General features: G+C 40.0%; 1 protein-coding gene across 2 annotated transcripts in view; it reads left to right on the top strand.

Annotated features, from left to right (window-relative positions):
* Positions 1-1523: 1523 nt before the first annotated feature.
* Positions 1524-20760, top strand: part of TMEFF2 (transmembrane protein with EGF like and two follistatin like domains 2) — a 230509-nt gene continuing 211272 nt past the window's right edge. Inside the window, exons 1-4 of one of the 2 annotated variants that reach the window (XM_043577356.1) lie at positions 1524-3330; positions 5693-5802; positions 14300-14429; positions 18669-18695. In XM_043577356.1, coding sequence (XP_043433291.1) covers positions 3159-3330; positions 5693-5802; positions 14300-14429; positions 18669-18695 — 439 coding nt within the window. In that variant the 5' untranslated portion in view covers positions 1524-3158. The remainder of the gene's footprint in view (positions 3331-5692; positions 5803-14299; positions 14430-18668; positions 18696-20760) is intronic. The other variant, XM_043577355.1, reaches the window with a different exon arrangement.

Here is a 20760-nt window from a genome sequence, read left to right as displayed (position 1 = left end):
CAAGCTAAACAAAATCACAGCATTCCTATTGGAAAGGGTTTGCCTGAAACTGTTCAGTAATTTAAAGAACCTCTGTGCAAGTAACTGCATTTGTTAACCAGTCACAACCAGTAATTAACTCCTTTGGAGTTTTAAGTTACTTTGGGCAAAATGTCTTAGGAAGAGTACATATTAGTAGAAAGCATGCCAAAAATTTACTTAGCAGAGAATTCAATAACAGTTCTACTCTGCTAAGAGGTGCTGTAAAATTCTACTTACACAGCCAAGTACTGAATTCCTAGCAGGTCCCGTGTCATTATCATAATTACTGCATAAACACTTTTAAGGACTTTGCCTTTAGTTTTAAGCATGACTTATTTTCATAAGCCTGATTAGTTACCACACCAGCCTTGCTATGGAAAATGACATGTCCTCACTCTGAACTGGGAGTTGTTAAATCTTGATCTACATTAAGTGTATATTTATGTTGCCTTTTCTGCTGAAAGGGTGCAGCGAAAGACATCCCTGATTCCTTGTTTTTGCAATATCGGCTGGCAGCTGTAGCTAATGGGCATTCCGTTTCCTTAAAGAATTTAGCTGCGCTGTCTGGAAGCCGATTTTCTGATGCCTCCAACGTCTGGTCTAATTGATCTGTTTTAATGGAGTCTTTGTCGGTGAGAAGCGAGATGCCACCGACTAGAATGCTGGGATCTGCTACTTAATTGCCAGGAGTGAGAGACACTGAGGCTCAGAAATCTTTGGAAGTGGGCGAGGGTTGGGGGGTAATCTTGGGGCGGAGGCGGAGATGTAAGATAAAGGGATGGGTTTCACACAGGAAAAAAGATGAGATTTCTTTGAGGCTCTGAGGTGCTGCACGATCACATCTCTCAAAGGAGAAGTTAAAAAGCAAGGAAGTGGGAGGAGGTTGGAGGTTAAGGTACTTAAAAGGATAGCTCGGGCACAATTTGTTTTTCTGACGGTGCCTGCCAAAGATAGATAGTCCCTGCTTTCAAAGTGTACTGATGCCTCTTTTAAGTGATTGGGGATGGACGCTAATTGCCTGTGAGATACTATCAAACACGCTCTTCTAAATTCGGGAACCAGAAGGAGAGGGGGAAAGGCGAGATTCTAAAAGAGAGAAACAGAGATGAGGGCTAAGAAAGAAAGAAAGAAAGAAAGAAAGGGAGGGAGGAAGGTTGGAAGGAAGGAAGGAAGGAAGGAAGGAAGGAAGGAAGGAAGGGAAAAAAGAGAAAGGGAAGGAAGGAAGGGAGGAAGGAAGGAAGGAAGGACGGTAAAAAGGAAGGTAGGAGGAGGCAGAGAAGAGAAAGAGGAAAGAAGGAGGGAGGGAGAGAGAAATAGGGAGGGTGCTGCGAGAAAAAAAAAAAAAAGAAAAAAAAATCCTGAATCACTAAACAATCACACAGAAAAGAAAATTCTTCCTTGTAGGTCATCCAAAACACTGTGACCGCAATAACGACCCGGGTCACGACGGAAAAATGTTCCTCTCCATCCACGTCCCGGGAAGCTCTCGGTCCGGTTACTAGCGACTAAAATACCATTAGGCTAAAGAGTGTCTAACTGCGTGAAGAATGCAGCAGGCGGAAGGCGGGTCCCGCTACGCCTTTGCTCAGCGCCGGCTGGAGCGAAAGAAAGAAGGGCAGCGAGCGAGATCGTCCAGTCGAGTTAGACCTTCTCGCCTCCCCGGGTCGCCGGCGATGGGGCGGAGAGATCCGCTAGAGCGCGCAGGGCCGCTCCCCGCGCCGCCCGAGTGAGCCGCTCTTCTGGGAAGCCGCTTCCCGGGGGCTGCGCCCGCAACCCACCCGTTGCTGCCGCGGAGGAGCCCTCCCCGCCTCTCCCCGGCCACTTGTGCGGAGCCAATCTGACCTCCGGAACACACTTCCCCGCGCCTCCCGGGCAGCCGCGCTAACACGCTCCCGGCTGGAGAGGAGCGAGTAACGAGAAGGCTCCAGAGTCTGGGCTCCCCGGGCTGCGTCGGAGCTGCAGGGGGCCAGGGAGGGGAGGGAGAGAGGGAGAGAGAAGGAAGAGGAGAGCGAGCCTGCAAGGCTGGCTGAGTCAGCTTGGCGAGCAGCCTCCGGGTCGCAGGCTCCGGGGGAAACTGCTGCTGCTTCCAGCCCGGCCAAAGCTGTTCTCACACCACCGCCTCTCACCCTCTCCTGGTCTCTGCCACCTCCCCAGAGAAAGGTTCCTGGGCTCGCGCGGCGATTTCCCCAGCTTGAATCCGGATACAGGCGGCGCGCTCCCGCACGCAGGAGCGCGGGGCGCCAGCAGGACACCCTCTCCTCTGGGCCCGCTCTCCCCTCTCTGCCCTGCTGCTCCCGCTCCTCCGCCACCTCAGCCCTCGCCGGCCGCAGCTCGGAGAGACGCCACCCAGCCGCGGCTGGCACTCGCAGCCCGGGGTCACGCACTGACGAGGGGAGCTAGATCGGGGAGCCCTAGACCGGACCCAGAGCTCGGGGTGGGGGGGGGGGGTCGTGGGGCGGAAAGTGAAAGGGCAGGTGGTATATAAAGCTGTGAGAGTCGCCCACTCTGGAGCCCGCGCTTCTCCCCCGAGCCATCCCCGCCTAGCCGCACTCGGGCCAGCGCCTGGCGAGCTGGCCCATCTGTGGCATCCGCCGTCGCCTCCTCCTTGCACCTCCTCGCCGACCCCTCCCTCGCGGGACCTGCATCCCGCTCCGCCAATCAGCGCCCGCCTGCCTCTTCCCACGTGATCTCGGGCGGGCTAAGGACCTGCTGCTTCCCAAACGCCAGAGGGATGCGGGCGGCAGAGCGCGAGAGGCGGCTGCGGGGCTGTGGGGCGCTTTGACTCTCCTTCCACGCAGCCTCCTTGGACTCCTCTCCTCCGCCCTCCGGACTCCGGTCTCCTCGTGGTCCCCTGGCTTCCCAGATCCCCCTCCTTATGGCAGCAGCCCCCCGAGTCTCCGGCGCAGCTTCTCGGCGGACGACCCTCTCGCTCCCGGGGCTGGGCCGGGTCACTGGATGTTGCTGAAACTCCGGAGACCATGCGCGGGTTTGGCTGCTGCTTCCCCGTCGGGTGCCACTGCCGCCGCCGCCGCCTCTGCTGCCGCCGTCCGCGGGATGCCCAGTAGCCCGCTGCCCGGCCCCCGCGATCGCGTGTTCTTCGGAAGCCGTTTGCTACTGCAGAGTTGCGCGAACTAGTCATGGTGCTGTGGGAGTCCCCGCGGCAGTGCAGCAGCTGGACACTCTGCGAGGGCTTCTGCTGGCTGCTGCTGCTGCCGGTGATGCTACTCCTCGTAGCCCGCCCGGTGAAGCTCGCGGCTTTCCCTACCTCCTTAAGTGACTGCCAAACGCCCACCGGTTGGAACTGCTCTGGTAAGTCCACCACCCCAGCGCCCGACCCCCTTCGGCCCCGCAGAGGGGACGCGTTTCCAGCGCAGACCAAGCCCACCTTAGTGCGTCTCCTCAGCCCCGTGCCTCTTACTGCCCCAAACCTCTCGGACGACCGACCTCCACCCCGAGGAGCACTGGGAACCTTCCAGGCCGCTGCGGAAGCTGGGGCGGGGGGGGGGGGGGGTGACGGGGTCTGGGGTGGGCAAAAAGTACACGTGTAGGAACCTTTTGCATCCTTGCCCTTAGAGCGGCGGATATTTTAAGAAATACTGGACGGGATGGTTTTGTGGATCCACCGAAATGAGCACCAGTCCTTGGGGGGTGGGGGGTGGGGTGGGGGGTGGGGACTAAAACAGAACCTTTCCATCATGAAAGGAAAAAGTCTAGCTAAAACGAGCGAGAAATAACTTTATGGGAAGGAACAAGCGAGAAAGCGATAAATCCAAGAGTGACTGCAGGGGAAACACTGATTTCTGGCAAAAGTGCCATGGGGTGCCCTGGTCTTGCTTTCAAGACCAGGTCACACGGATTCTAAAGGAGCTTGGGGTTTAAGAGAATCAATATCTCTCTCTGTTTTCCCCTTTCTCTCTCCCTTTCCCTCTCTCCGTCTCTTCCTCTCTCCCACATCCTCCTTCAAAGACGTGTTTTTGCAGCCCAGAGATGCTTCTCTCTTGCCTCCCCAAGCTCCTGATGGGGAAGGGAAGTTGAGAAAAGAATCCGTCGTCGGTCTCCCAGGCCTGGGTGGGCATAGCCGAGGCAGGCAGGCTCCTGCGGGCGGGCGGAACCGACCCCGGGCTGACTCCATTTCTGGGCAAGCTTCCTCCGAGTGGGTCCGGCGCTCTTCTTGCTTGCCGGGGTCCCTTCAGAGTCTGAACGCGAGAGCTTGGCAGGCTTTGCTCAGCCGAAGCCTCCTAAGTACATAGGGCCCGAGGATGGGAGTTGCTGTACTCCGGGCTGGCTTTGCATTTCAGTGTGACAGCCCAGAGTATACCCGGGCGGGACTGTGGTGTGATTTCATTGGCATTTTAAATTGCATTCACATGCCTGGGTATTGTCCCCTAGGTCTGGTCTGTTCTAGTTTTAGCAAGCGTGCATGTAATTTTTCATCTTCTGTAAATATAATTCTGCTGTAGTTAAATCTGGCTCTGAACAAAGTGGCTTCCAGGGATGTATGTAAGCTGAAGTGTGTGTAACTTTGGAGAGGTGGGAATGGCCAACTGTAACTCATAGGATGAAAGAACATGTAGTCCTAGGTTGTCACTGCCATGAGGAACATTATTATGCATCATGATAGTTTGTGCTTTTTTAAAGACAGGTTGAGATTTGCACCCTGTTAGATTTGGGTCAATAGATTGCCTTTGTTCTGTTTTTGGCAATTTTTAACTTTGGTATTTTTATAAAATTTAGCATGTCTTCTTTAACTTATTCCTGGTTCATGGCCGCATGTATGTTATTTTTGAAAAGCTAAGTTCCAGTTTTCAGGTGTCTGGTCACTTTTTTAGGTGCTTTATCATAGGGCTATGAAACAACCTGTGCTTGAAATGAATGGTCACAGCTTTGTAGACCAACATGCCTGGTTTGCTTCATCCCAAGTACAGTATCGCTTTAGGAAATAACTAACTTAAATGGGAAATTGAGGTTGGCAATCAAGAGATGTACTATGAGCCGGATATCTTAAGGAGATTTGCAGAGACTAAAGAGAATAAACTTGTTTTCAAGGCAGGTTTTCAAGAACCTGGCACCCCCCTCCACCCTGTTAACTTAGAGGTGATCAATCTTCATTTGAGCCAGACAGACCATCACAGAAAACACTGTGCCTGTTTATCTTTATTATTGGGGCTTTGTTTCCTCTTTGTCTGGAGAAATTCCAAATAAAGGGTTGCTTCAGACCTTAAGGCAAAAGAATGATTAAGGATGGAAAAATGGTAAAATGACATTCAGAGACCATCAACAGCTTTTTTCTAAAATGTAGGCTTGGGGGGGGGGGGGTCATAAACTGTACTCTACTTAATGAGAAAAAAAAATAAAGAAGCTGGGGATCAAGTTATAAACCTTCATTCACTGCTGCCAGTATTAACTCTGGCTAAAATAAAATAGCACAATCAAAAGAGAATATTAAAAGCTAATTCATTAAAAAAGAATTGTGAAAAAAAAGAAATGAATATTGATCACTTAACTAGATTTTGGAGGTTATCAGTAGAGAATGACCTTGCAGTACAGCTGTGGTTAATGGAATAAAAATTTAGAGCAATTCTTTTAAAGCTGCAAGATAGTGCTTTTGTTGTGGTTGTTTTTAAAATCTGTAACATCTTTAAATGACTGGAATATTTTCTTTAAATTTGAGGTTATGATGACAGAGAAAACGATCTCTTCCTCTGTGACACCAACACCTGTAAATTTGATGGGGAATGTTTAAGAATTGGAGACACTGTGACTTGCGTCTGTCAGTTCAAGGTAAGAAGTCTGATATTTGCGTCTTCTTCTTCATTGATGAGACTACAAAGAAGGGATCTCCCTTTACAAACCATCACTTGGCAATTTATAGCTGTGCAAGCTAAGAGGAAAGCTGGCACCAAGCAAAAGTGTTGTCCTGCCAAGAGAGCCAACGGATGTCAAAAAGACATAGCTTTTTGGAGAAATGTGTATGCCAGAGTTATAAATGCCACTGGAGGTAGAAAGCTTCAGGTTGTTCCTTTGATGTGTCAGAAGCAAATTAGGTTTATGTGTCCCATCTAGCAAGAATTTTATAATTCAACAACTGCTGGGGATAGTAGCTACAACAATCAATGGATAAGAAGTGTGGATTTGTACTTTTGTTCTTTTTGATTGGGGCTGTCATTTTTTTTTTTTTTTTTATCATACTGCTCTGTTTTAATGGCCTTGGGTCTTATGATCCTGGCAATCCAGTTTTTAAATGAACTCCTTATTAGCGTGACTTCAGAACTACTGTGCTAGTTTTGGAAATCTTGGAACTTATTAATATATATCAACTTTTCATGGGTATCACGTTGAATTACAGCTGGATCTCCCAAGAACCCGAAAGAGTGCAAATAGCTGCAGGTCATTTTATGAATGTTAGGAAGATGGAGTTTGCCTCATGTTAAAAGAATAAATAAAATAATTTTTTTGTAAATAGAATGGGAGACTGTAGCACTTGTATCATCAAAACTACATTATGCGTATCTATTGAAGATAGAACTCATGTCATTATTACAGCCATCATCTAACAAATGCTTTATACCACGTAAATTATAAGCCCTCTTTTCTCTCAGAATGTTTACATAAGCATATGTACCCTCAACTACCACAGTTATTGTATTAATGTCTTATATTCACCTTTGAGTGTTGCTGAATTACTTTTGTAAATACATATGAAATCTAACATAAGGTTCAACCAAGAAATACGTGCATAAACAAAACTATATAAGTGAGATCAGGTAAAACTTTTCCAAGACTGGGTAAGCAAAACTAAAAAAATAAGAAAAAAAATGTTACAGAACAAATGAAAACATTAAAGTGAAATTCAGGTCTAAAAACTTGTTATAGTATGCAATATTTAGAATTGTTGATGAAATTAAATATTTTGAATTGAACTTGACCTCCCAGTGAAAGAGATAAGGGAATTCAGATTTAAATATAGTTTGAATGGTTTGTAGATAAGTTAAAAGCTTCTTGCAAATTATTTTCTTCTTTCTAAGAAAAGCAATAAAACAACTAATATTTGCAAAGTGCACCACCTCCTGGTGGGTGAATATTGCTGTGACCACACTACAGTCTTTCAGACCATATTATAGTGTTAGAAACATATTTGTGCATATTTAATATGCACGTGACACGAACCTCTAAGGTCTCCAGCCGCACTGAACAATGTAATTATGTTTTTTCAATGAACTACATGGGAGAGGTAGAGCATGAAAGCTCTCCAATTCATACTTTCCCCAAATGTTAACTCAGGGAAAAGTACATTTGGACAAATCAGTAATTAAAGGCCGAAAGGATTTTGTGGATTTTCCCCCTTGCAGTTTGTGATTCCTATAAATCGGTCTTACTTTCATGACCCAGGGTAGGCATAAGAAGTGAATTCATGAACAGTATAAAATGAACCAAAAAGAACGTTCCTCAAAGGAAAAACCATAATTCTAACAAGATTTCGACAAGAGAAAAATAATGGAGTTCACAAAATTCTAAATGGGTGCATGCTACTACAAGGAAATGTATAGTTTTCTTATTAAAGAAACTGTATTCAGTTTTCAGGTTCCACAAAGGGTTTTGGTAAAACTTTTTATCAACAAAAATATTTGTGCTTTTCATGTTTTGGTCAGCCAGTTACATTTGCCATTAATTTAAATAATTTTTCAGTGGAATTGATTGGGGAGAGGGCAATGAAAACAAGTTTGAATAAGAAAATAAATGTGTTTTTTTAATGCCTATAGTTTTTAAATTTACTACTAGATTGTACTGCTATTAGCTTATGCTTTGTGATAGATGTCATTCTGTCAAGAGAAAATAAACATTCCCTTCATGGAAAATTTAGACTCTATACATACTAAGACTGTAGAGTGGCTGATTTAGGTTCAAGATCAAAGAAAATGCACAAGTTGTGCAAAGAATAATAAGATATTTTAGGCTAAGAGTATCTTGATTCATTCCTTTCTAGTACATTCCAATGAATTTGAGGTTTTGGTGTGTGTGTGTGTGTGCGTGTGTGTGTGTGTGTGTTTTCCCTCCATATAAGGGAGATGTCTTGATAATCTATTTTCCTATATCCTAGTCTAAACTAGCTGAGGTTATCTACTCCTAGTCTCCTGTGTTTATGGATACAGTCACAAATTCTTTCATTCAAATTAGAATGTGAACGATGGTCATTCTGTCTGAGAGATAAATTTCAAAGGGAAGCGTGGGTGTGATCTGCAGTTTGCCAACTTGGATTATTATTGAAGCACTAAAGAGAACATATATTTGCCTTCACCTCTCTTAGATGATCTAAAATAAACATAGGGGCATCTGGGTGGCTCTGTTGGTCAAGCATCCAACTCTTGATCTCTGCTCAGGTCATGATCTCACTGTTTGTGAGATGGACCCCCCACATTGGGCTTTGTGCTGACAGCGTGGAGCCTGCTTGGGATTCTCCCTCTGCCTCCCTCCCTGTGTGCCTCTCCCCTGCTCCTGGGCGTGCTCTCTCTTTTCTCTCCCTCTCTCTCTCTCAAAATAAATAGATAAACATTTAAAAAATTAAATTAAATTTAATTTAATTTAAATTAAATAAACACATTCTACCCTTTACTTGTCACAACTGAGTGAGTTAATTGTTTTATCCTCCTTTTACCGATGAGGTAATTCAGGCCCATTACCATTATTAAGTGGTGATCTTCAAGTAAGAACCTAGGTCCTTTGACACCAAATCTGATTTTTTCCCAGGACGTTATACATGCAAAAATACATGAAAATATCAGTAACAGCAACAACAATACCAAATTATTGTAGACAAGTCAATATCACAGGTAGTACACCTGAGTTTTTGGTGATGATATGAGTTCCAGAAATGGCCTGCAGCCTCATTGCTATCTAAATACCAGATGACATGCTGATAAATCTTCTGATAAATCAGTTGTGGAGAGGAAAATTTAGAGACAGTTGGATGGATGGATAGGTGGATGGAAGGAAGGAAGGATAAAGTAAGAAGAGAAGGAAGGAAAAAGGAAAGGAGGGAAGGAGGGAGGAAGGACCATATGCAGTTTTTCATAGATAGCACTGGTCATACAATGACCAATTATCAGTTTGTAATTCAAAAATATGATGAAGTTATGCTTTTCAGATATTATTTAATTCAGATATTAAATGTTTTCATTTAATAAGCACGTTTTAGATCCGCAGTTCTTCCACTTACTAGGACTGCATAACAAATTGCCCAGAACTTAGTGACTTAAAAATAATGAACAAAACAGGTGAACATAAGGGAAGAGAAACAACAATAATATAAAAACAGGGAGGGGGATAAAACAGAAGAGACTCATAAATATGGAGAACAAACTGAGGGTCGCTGGAGGGGTTGTGGGAAGGGGGATGGCTAAATGGGTAAGGGGCACTAGGAAATCTACTCCTGAAGTCATTGTTGCACTATATGCTAACTAATTTGGATGTACATTTTTTAAAATAAAAAATAAAATAAAATAAATAAAAAATAAAATTAAATTAAATAATGAACTTTTTTTTTTTTTTTTTTTTTGCTCATGAATCTACAATTGGACAGGGCTTGATGGAAATATCTCATCTCTGCTTCCCTTGGCATTAGCCGAGGAAGGGAGAGAACTCAAAGGCTTGGTTCTGTACTCTCCTCAGGGCTCTCACTCATAAGTCTGACTATCAACTGGAGATCTGGGTCCTCAATGTGGATCTCTGTGTGTGTGTTAATTTGGCCTACCTCATACCACAATGGCTGGGTATTAAGGGCAAGTGTCCAGAAAGAGAGAGAGAGCCAGACAGAAGCTGTATCCTTTAATGACCTAGCCTGAGAAGTCACACAGAGTCACTTTCACCATAGCCACAGGCTTGCCCACCCTTAAAGTCGTATTTTCTTTCATTTAAAGAAATGTGATTACAGAGAAGAGAAAGTTGCTTATTGAATGATCAAAGGAATGGGACATGTGCAGGTTTTTTATCTTTTTCTTTTTTGGAAGAGAAACATACCATATCCTAAGCCATTATTCTTAAGCCTTTGACAACTGGGAATATAACAAGAATTCACTTAACATCTGTGGAGTGCCTTCTACATGCCAGATTCCATGGAAAGTGCCAACAATCTAGAAAATGTAAGTTATACCTAGCTTCTAGATGCTGAAATCTCAGCTAAAAGAAATCTTCATTAACCAAACAAGCAATAAATCATATGAAAAAACTTCTCGCAAACATTTTTTGTTCATTTGTAGTAAAATGAATTCCATATATTCTAGAGTGTCAAGTCATTGAACCCACCAGTGTGATATGTAGCTACTTTCTTAAGCAATGTGGACACTTTGGAGCAAAACCATTCCACTGGAAAACACATATTTGGAAAACAAACTTAAGATTTTTACAACATCTTAAGAAAAATAGGATCACTGTTCCCCTGAGAGGAGGTTTGTACAACACATACATTTATGGGTCTAACCATCTGGGCCTGAGTCTTGTTTTTTTTCTCTTACCAGCCAACTCTGTGGCCTTTAGCAAATCACTTAACATCTGAATCTGTCCCTTCATCTGAAACTGAGCAGTATTATGATTACCACTAAAAAGTATTTCCAATAATTTGGCATATTTTAACATAGTACTTGGCCTATTTTTATGTACCAGGGTATCCTGTTTTCCTTTATTTCTTTAATTTTAGACACGTGTGTTTAGTATCAGCATTAGACGGGGTGTCAGCTGTACTCAAAACAATACATACCATGAGAGACAAATAGTTAACGTTTCTTTTCCTACATGGATATTCCCAAGTATTTTAGAAACATGACTCTGTTAATCCTCCTAAATGCCCTAGTTAACCACTTCAGATGGGGAAACTGAGCTATCAGCTTGTTAAATATTTAACTGTTGAGTGATGTCCACAAGGTCCTACACCGAGGCAGTGAGAGAAATTGGAGAAATGAGGATCAGACTTGCACTCCTGAGGCTTAAGGATTTAGAGTATGCTTCCTCCTTGCATTATTCATATTAATGAGTGCAAGTCGTGGTACTAAAGGCCAAAAACATCGTGCTGGTAAGCTACAGTTGAGCTCTCTTCAGCTCCATACAAATCTCCCTTTTGGCTTGTGCATGGAACTTGGCAGCTCTGTTTTTAGCACTGTTCACATTTGGCTTACTGCGTCCTTCAGAAGTGGCATAAGAACACTTTATCAGTTTATTCCATATTTTAAGATGCGTATCGGCATTGTGTACTAGCACTTGTCAGAGATAATAAATACTTCCCACCCCTCACCCCCTGTCCGCTGACTACATCTGAGTATTCTGCAGAAGTAGATGAGAAAGATAAATAGAGAGGTTCCAGGGGTCGGAAAGAAGAAAATGTGGACCCAGAGTAATGTAAGCAGGTTTGAAGGTGGAGATTAACAGGTAGCCGAGGACAAGAATGCCAGAACCTGAGCATGAGAAGCCAACTAGTCCAGCCATCACACTAATTTTGACTACCTTCTGCCTACTGAAAGTGTCAGCAAGACTATGTCACCAGTTGTTCACTTCTCTCAGATCTCTCCTCCATGTGCTCAGATACCATTTTAATGTCAATGGTTCCTCATAAATCCTCCCAGGCCATGTTTCTGACATGAGCACCATTTATGTGGTATTACGTCAGTTCTGCTCACTGGAAGATTGACCTATGGTAGGTCAATTCTGAGATGTAAGTTAAAAAATCCACATATGTTGGGGCACCTGGATGACTCAGTCAGTTAAGCATCTGACTTCCGCTCAGGTCATGATCTCACTGTTTATGGGTTGGAGGCCTACATTAAGGTCTGCACTGACAGTGCGGAACCTGCTTGGAATTCTGACTCTCCCTCTCTCTCTGCCCCTCCCCTGCTCTCTCTCTCTCTCTCTCTCTCTCAAAAATATGAAGACATTTTGAAAAATGCGTATATATTTTAGAAAGCTTGTGGAAGGCAGCCCTTATATAGGTTATCACCTGATCAGAAGTGAATACCTATTTAAATATCCTCATTAGTAAAAGGTTCTAATGAAGTTTAAATATAATCACATAGGATAGGGGTGCCCGGGTGGCTCAGTTGCTTAAGTATCCGACTTTGGCTCAGGTCATGATCTTGTGGTCCGTGAGTTCGAGCCCCGAGTCGGGCTCTGTGCTGACAGCCTAGAGCCTGGAGCCTGCTTTGGATTCTATGTCACCCTCTCTCTCTGTCCCTTTCTCTCTCTTTCTCTCAAAAATAAATAAACATTAAAAAAAATCATTAAAAAATATAATCACATAGATAGACTGAGTCTGGGAGCCAACAGTATAACTGTGAAAAGGAATTACTGCATAGAGAGCTTCCAGAATATGTAGATTAGAAATTGTAGAAGTGCAGGGGCGCCTGGGTGGCGCAGTCGGTTAAGTGTCCGACTTCAGCCAGGTCACTATCTCGCGGTCCGTGAGTTCGAGCCCCGCGTCGGGCTCTGGGCTGATGGCTCAGAGCCTGGAGCCTGTTTCCGATTCTGTGTCTCCCTCTCTCTCTGCCCCTCCCCTGTTCACGCTCTGTCTCTCTCTGTCCCAAAAATAAATAAACGTTGAAAAAAAAAATTAAAAAAAAAAAAAGAAATTGTAGAAGTGCAGATTTCTAAAATATGTCATATTTAAAATATTTAAATGATTTTAATCACATGTAAGTAATTTCTAAATAGATGTGAGTTAATACCTAAATCATCATGTTAGCAATTATGGAGATCATAATATGAGTGTCATACAATTTGGACTTACTATTGGGAGAAAAGTGTATCACTATTAATAAGTTCTATTTTAGTTTTTCAGTAACAGATACAAAGCAAGACTCATAAAATAAGACTTCTCATTTCAGAGAACATTGATTTATCCCATTTTATTTATAAATTACTAGGGTGATTAAGCCATTTTACATAAACAAAAAGAGCAAGAGTTAAATGGTTGATTGAGAGGGAGAAAGTACAGATATTCTAAGAAAATAGAGTAAAAAAATAAATTTCAGTTTTTTTTTTATTATAAGATCGTAACCTTACTGAAAATCTGTTCTTTTTTTTTTTTTTGGCATAAATCTTTGAGTCGAATTTAACTTATGATAGCGTTTCAGGTTTATTATCATATACATTAAAACTTTCCTAGCCACCTCACCAGATCATTGGTTAATTTTGTATGTACAAAATTATGTATGTACTTACAGCCATGAGAAATCCAAATCTTTTAGTAAGAACTAGAAACAGAAGAGTGTTTTCACATGCATATATATGTATGATTTGCTTTACTTAGTTTCTAGCATAGGTGGATATTTATAAGTAATCATCGTGGTTATTATGTTTGTTACAATTAAACAGTGAAGCATCAGTAGTAGTAATCATGAGATAATCACATCTCTAGTGTAATTAGCAGGTATAGGACACAGCCAAATATCTCTAATGCCTTAGAGTGTGATTATATTACAATGAGTATACCCTGTAGGTTGCCTCATTTACATTGTAAAATGTGTACTTTTTTGTAATGAGGTTGTTTTAAAAATGAACTTTTCTTTTTATGAAATATATATTAATAGTCATACTTTTCAATAATCAATCAAGTTTACATATATATGTTTTACATACTTATCAGTAAACTTTTCTTCAATAGTTATCGATTTTTCCCTTGTATTCCATTTGCTGTTTTTTTTCTTGCACTATATCTGTCCATATCTGATGATCTAAAGATACATGACAAATGAATTAGTAATCCAAATGTCTTACCCAAATATTTAGAAATGTGTAAAGATTAAAATTCAACAGAGAAAAAAACATAGTAAGGCGTAACTGACTTCATTGGTATTGCAGCTATATACTTCTGCTCCAAACACGGATAGGCATTACTTATTTTTAATAACGTGAATGTTGTAGCGTGTTTTGATTCTTCCCACCAAGCCAGATGGACATATATCTGAAAAGCAGTATTAAATAATGTTGATACATTTTTTGCAATATCTTTTTACAATTGCTTGTCCAATCACTTTGTTGGAATTACCTGATCAATTCAGAAGCTTTTTTTCTCCCCCCGCCCCCCCATCTGAATCAAATGACTGATTGGCCCGACTTGACATTACTTTTCTGTATCTTTGAATGATACTCTTGTAAGGTCAAAGACTTAATGGAAATGATGGGGATTACTGAAAATGAAAACAGGTACTTTCTTTTGCAAATGATTATTTTTGTTCAAGGTCTCAAAGGTATGCAGACTCCAGTAGTAACCATATGCTTATATCTGTGTGTTCCCCAGTGCAACAGTGACTATGTGCCTGTGTGTGGCTCCAATGGGGAGAGTTACCAGAATGAGTGCTACCTGCGACAGGCTGCATGCAAACAGCAGAGTGAGATACTTGTGGTGTCTGAAGGATCATGTGCCACAGGTATGTATATGATCATAAAGACTCCCGAGACCTTTGGGAACCTTTGCTTTTCCTGTTATGTTATCTCCAGATAAATCATTCAGACTCTATACTGGCTGGATAAGCCTCTTATTCTTTCGCACAAGGCATGCATTATTTTTGCCTCGTTTACATTTCGAATCACTTATGGAAGAAAGAGAAAATCTACCATAAGGATGTTGATTTTAATACATATGTTATTTAATGAAGTGCAGACAGTTGAATAATATAATTAGAGCTCTAGATTTACTGCCTATGTGCCAAATATGGAGAAACTTATCTAAGCATGGATAAAGTTGGTTTGTTTGTTTTGAACAATAGCATCATCTGCCAGAGGGCAGTTTTGCAGATCTGGGTTTGAAAGTGAAAGTTTGGGTGACCTCAGCAGCACTAGAAAATATGAACTTCCTTCAAAAGTGAAAACACAGAATCGTGCCAGGAGAAGTCTATTTTAATGGAAAGATAACAACTATTAGATAGATCACACGTATTTTGTAGATAACAGGTGTTTTTCTATTCTAGGGAACTTTGTACAAAGTCATATGTATGATGGTTGGGTCAGGATGGTAAATGAGCAAGGAGAAAGTCTTGTATTCTTTAAAAGATTATCTTAAGTCTGTTGATGGCTAGTAATTGATTGTGTTCCAAATTGTACCAGTGACTAGTAAAGTTCCTAAAAACTAGCAGAAGAGAATGATATTATTACTCACAGATGATGATGTAGGCTTTTTTGTTTTGGTTTTGGTTTTAAAGTAATCATTTCTGTTACATGATTCTTTCCCTCATTATGTGAACGTCCTTCCTGGTGCCCCACTTACCTCTTATTTGCTAGAGCAAATAGATCATTGCCACTTCATCTAAGAAGTAACGAATGAAAATGACAGCAACGTGTGAGAGGCATTGGACTTGCTTCCCCAGTAGGGAGGAAGGAGGGCCAGCATGGTACTATCATAGTAGAGATGGGGGAAACAGAAAGAAAGACAGGGAGCAAACTAAATATGAAAAATCAATCTGCCATACCTATGGAGAAAATTTAAAGTGATATGTCAAGACGAATCATATGGGGGAAAAAATGGAACCTCTGACTCTTAGAAGCCAAGAATGTTGGAGGCAAATACCAGAGAGTACTGAGAAAAGGATTTATCTGTTCAAGATCATTTAGCTTATCAGTCTGTCTCTGACAGTAGCCAAATGAGAGTCATTGGGCAGTTATAATAAAGAATCATTAAGTTATGGTATGGCTAGGAACATTTGGTGCCATAATCTTTCTTTCTTACTTCCCAACCTCCAACTTCTTGTAGGTTCAGGCAAGCACATTCTCCTGATTCACACAAATGTTTACATTCTAGTTCCTAATGTATTGTTTATACTATGAAAATAAAGAGTGAGCCAAGTAGAAAATTTAATCGCAGTTGAGTAATCCATACCTACCTGATTCGCATACTTAGATTTCTGTAGGATTTAATTAGTAAGCCAATCTTGCTGAATGTTTCCCATTGACTTAAAAATCTAAAAGGTTTTTGATCTGAATAATGATGGAGGGACCAAAGTAATTTTGATTAACCAGGTCTGACTGTAAATAAATTAGAGTTCTGACTTTTGATCTAGAAGAAATTTTCCTTCTTTGTAGATTTTCCATTTATTTTTAAAATGCTATTTGACACTGAATACAGATGGCAAGTTGTGATCTCTAGGAATAAAAGCCAGTAGAAGATGTAACTTTATTATATTTCATTGAACCTACAAATCTTTTTTTTTTTTGGTCCAAAAAATGTTTTCCTATTAGGCAGTCTGCTCAATAGTCTCACTCTCAATTTTTGGTGTTATAAGAAGTGCATTGGCTAGGAGTTCAAATTTTCAAGTTCAACAGCATGAATTCTTAGGTGTTTTTGTCTCATCAATAAGGATTTAGTAGACTACTTGTCTCTGGTTTGCCAAGATGGCTTATATTATATTAGAGAAGCCTCAAAACTTTCCATCACTATTTCATAATGATGCCATGGACCTGTGGTTATTTTTTCCATCTACTCCTTTCTTCCCTACTTACTTGATTTGGGTCTAATAAAACAAAAATTGTCTTAAAGATCATGTCCCTTGACTTTTTAGGAAGCTACATGGGAAATACAAGCCAATATACTGCTGCCATTTTTTTCTTTTCCCAAACCATGTGTATTTATTAGAAAACCTGTAAATGAATAGGCAAGATATTTACTCAAAACCTTAATTTTTATATTCCAGGCACAGTGATAAGCATTTAAAACATGCTGTTGTGCAGTAAGCCTCAAAACAACCCAACGACATAGACATTACTACACTCATTGAATAGAGGACAAATAAGCTTAAGGTTACATAACATTCCTTATGCTATCAAATGAGTAATGTTTGGAGATTTGAATCTGTAAGCTTTTACATATTTCCTCTTATGTGACTATAAGGATAAAAAGCTGAATAAGACATGGTTCTTGATTTTAAAAAGTTTACAGTCTTCAGAAGAAACAAGGAACTGTACACATTTAACTAAAACATATAGAATATATTCGTGTTATAATATAACAACCTGTTAGGCTCTGATAGTTATAAGTAATACTGAATTAAGCTTTAAAATTAATTCAAATAAATTTAGTTCAAATTTTAGCTGTGAAAGTATGTAAACATTGACCATTCAAGCACTGTCCTATCCAAAAGTGATGGTGCCATGAGTTCTGATGGTCAGTTCAGTCGACAGCACTATTCTACTATGGAGATGAATGCATCAGCCTTTGTTGATCTGTTACCATTAAACAGAGAAGGCATATGATTAAAATCCTTACTTGGTCATACATTTAGTAAGAAGGGTTTTTTCTTATAAATTGTTTTACCAGTTAGCTTGCCTTAAGGAAAGACTCTGCTGGGCTAAAGACACAAGTTAATAAATGACTTGGCTTTCTGACTTAATACAGTGTTAGACTCTATGAATTTAGTGAATATGAGTCTCCACCAAAGCTGATTATTTAAACTACTACTCCTTCAGAAGTGCCATTTGATATCGTTCTTGAATCATTGAGATTTCCGTGTGAGATGAGGGCATTTCAGACAAAGGATACCAGTATTAGTCTTAATCCCCAGTACTAACATTAAAAATGCATAACCAAATGTATTTAGAATGAAAAGAAGTGGAGCGCCTTGGTGGCTCAGTCGGTTAGGCGTCCGACTTTGTCTCAGGTCACGATCTTCCCGTATTTGAGTTCAAGTGCGCGTTGGGCTCTGTGCTGACAGCTCAGCTCAGAGCCTGGAGCCTGCTTTGGGTTCTGTGTCTCCCTTTCTCTCTGCCCTTCCCCTGCTTGTACTCTGTGTCTCTCTCTCTCAAAAATAAGTAAACATTAAAAAAAATTTTTTTAGAATGAAAAGAAGTGGAGAGGCAAAAGGAAGATGATGTCCACATTTAAGAGGTAGAACCAGATGGAAACTCAATTGTCTTGACTCCCACCTAGAAAACTGACTGTCCCTTGGAACTGAGTTGTCAGAAATCCACACCTTTGATCAACTGTAATTATGTAGGAGGGAGGGGAGAGAAGAAATGGAGAAAGAGGAATGTCGAAGGCAGGGTATCTTTTTTTTCCAGCCAGCATCACTTAGGGTGTATACAGTTTTAAGCACAAAGACAAAAGTCACTCCTCTATTGATTTTAAAAACAAAGGATGAAGTTGGTGGCAGATAAACTCATCCACAATTGTGGTATTTGGAAACATATTAGCAATTACATGAAAAGATAATCATCTATAAACTGTTTTTTTTTCTTTTCGTGTGTATGTGATGTATAATAATATGCCTTAATTATGAGTTTATTTGCCACATGTCTTAGCCTGTTTAATTTCTGAATCTCACTCTTACAAGCATTTTGTTTTCCTTTTTTTTTTTTTTTCAGTTAATGGCACCAAATTCATCGTGGTTAAAATAAAAATATGAGAGATTTTACATAGTCCATTTTAGGAATTGTATCAAAGGTAGATAATAGTTTTTCTTACAAAGTTTAAGAATGAAAATAATAGAGAATTTATTTTATAAGTTATATTATACAAATTAAATTAAGTTGATATGAATATATATTTTCAGGTTAAATATTAGTAATTTTCTCCATTATATGATTGTTTTAATGAAGAAAGTAAACGTGAACTAAATAAAGTCATAAGTAGTTTTTGAATATGTTTTCAAACAAAAACAAAGTATTTCTTTTTCCCCCAGATGCAGGATCAGGATCTGGAGATGGAGGTAAGAGTTACCTTTTTATATATTTGAAGACTTACCTGTAGATATTATTTATGGTTATTAACTTATGTATTTGCCATTACAGATGTCTGATACAAATTCACCTTTTTCATTTTAGGAAAAGGGAAAACAAAGTATCATTCTACTTATTACATAAATGTGTATACATGCAAATATTTTGATATATTTATGAATCATACTTAAGACCATCTCATCTAATCTTGTTCATTCATTTGTTTGTGCCTGAGTTATCTTTAAAAGAGATATGCATTTCAAAAATTCCTAAAGGAAGCCTCCAAGAACATTTAGCAGGGCAGAAAGAACTCATGAGAAAATTACTTAAATATTGAGATTTTAAAATATGTAATATTGCCCTAAAATACCGGGTATTGGGATTAACACATACATAACTATCATGTAAACAAGATCTTATTTATCACATCAATAATTTGAAACTGAAGGAGCTTTAGTTCATAAAAAAAGGTAAAGAAGATAAACAAAATATAAGCCCATGAAAATAAGATATTAGGTTTACTTCTTTGGCTAAACTAATCTCTATTATTTTTACTAATGTAAGACGTGTTTTCATTATTAAATTATGTGTTTAAGGAAGTATGCAAAAGAGAGGTGGAAACTTTTAAATTTGATCTGATGTCAGATAAGCCTTTATTTATGAATTGAATATTCATTGTAAATATCCCAAAATGTTTTTTTCAAATGAAATCCAAACAAAATTCCACCTTTATGCACAACAAGAAAAAAAAAAGTTAGGTATAATTTCAATAAGAATAATAAAAAGAGAATGTATAAAAACATACATTCTTGAGGCCTTGCTTAAGCTGTATAAAATGATCAAATGTATGATTCCAAGTCAATTTTAGTGTTTAAATGCAGAATTTGATGAAAGATAAAAGAAGGCCTTGGGTTCAAGAAAGATCTAACTTATCACAGTGTCTAGTTTGGGTAATACTTCAAAGATTTATCAAGTTGCTTTATGTAATGAAAGTCTTATTAGTTTAAGTACTACCCAGAGAACACAATTACAGCAAAATATTGGAGAGCAATTTTTCCCATAAAGGCTAAAACTGAACAGAAGTCAAGATTTAGTACCATGAGAGCGTTAAGATGTATTTAATGTCACATGACATTGAACAGTCATTGGATGTTAGGACAGTCTCTCACTACTTCTAAGAAATTGTTTTCCTGCCAGCCCCTCTGGCTGATTAATATAGTGTTCCTAAGAAAGCTTCTCTAATTATTTGGAAAGAAGAGCTTAGGACAAATTAAATGGTAAAGAGAAAAAGAAAGGAAAAAGTTGCTTGAGTAGATATTTCACCATTAGAATATTAAGGAATTAATCAGTTTTAAAAGTGTTGCTTTTGGAAGGAAGTAGTTCGTATGCGAAATTCTGTTTATTTCCCAGCTATAGTTAGTCTTTATATATAGATTACCTACTTTTGCAGATAATTACGTTGATTGAATTTCGACTGTTCCACTGTTCATGCAACAAGTCTTGTTAATTTTTTTACATCTTTAAAAACAACAAACTCGGGGCGCCTGGTTGGCTCAGTCGGTTAAGTGGCTGACTGCAGTTCAGGTCATGATCTTGCGGGGCCCATGAGTTCTAGCCCGCGTTGGGCTCTGTGTTGACAGCTCAGAGCCTGGAGCCTGCTTCAGACTCTGTGACTCCCACGTCTCTGCCCCTCCCCCACTCACACTCCGTCTCTCAAAAATGAATAAATGTTAAGAAAAAATTTAAAAACAAAACAAACTGGACCACAGAAAATCTTCATTGCTCTTTCTGTTAAAATGCCACAATATACTTTTTTCCATTTGAGTCCCCTATCATATCACACATCATTTCTTCATTTTAATTTATTTCTTAAGAAGACATGGTTTATGTTTCTGATGGTGGATTCCAGCTTTCATTCATTGTAATTAGCTCATGCATGTGGAAGTGAGGTCAACATCACTCTTCCCTGTTTCAGTCCATATTGAGATCTTTGGTTCAGTGTGTTATCCAGTGATCTAAATAAAGGTAGTATGTCTTAGGAAATAATTTCGATGC

The sequence above is a fragment of the Prionailurus bengalensis genome, chromosome C1, assembly GCF_016509475.1.
Source record: "Prionailurus bengalensis isolate Pbe53 chromosome C1, Fcat_Pben_1.1_paternal_pri, whole genome shotgun sequence".
NCBI classification, from domain to species: Eukaryota; Metazoa; Chordata; class Mammalia; order Carnivora; family Felidae; genus Prionailurus; species Prionailurus bengalensis.
Note: the sequence above shows the minus strand (reverse complement) of the source record. Positions and strands in the feature narration are given on the sequence as shown.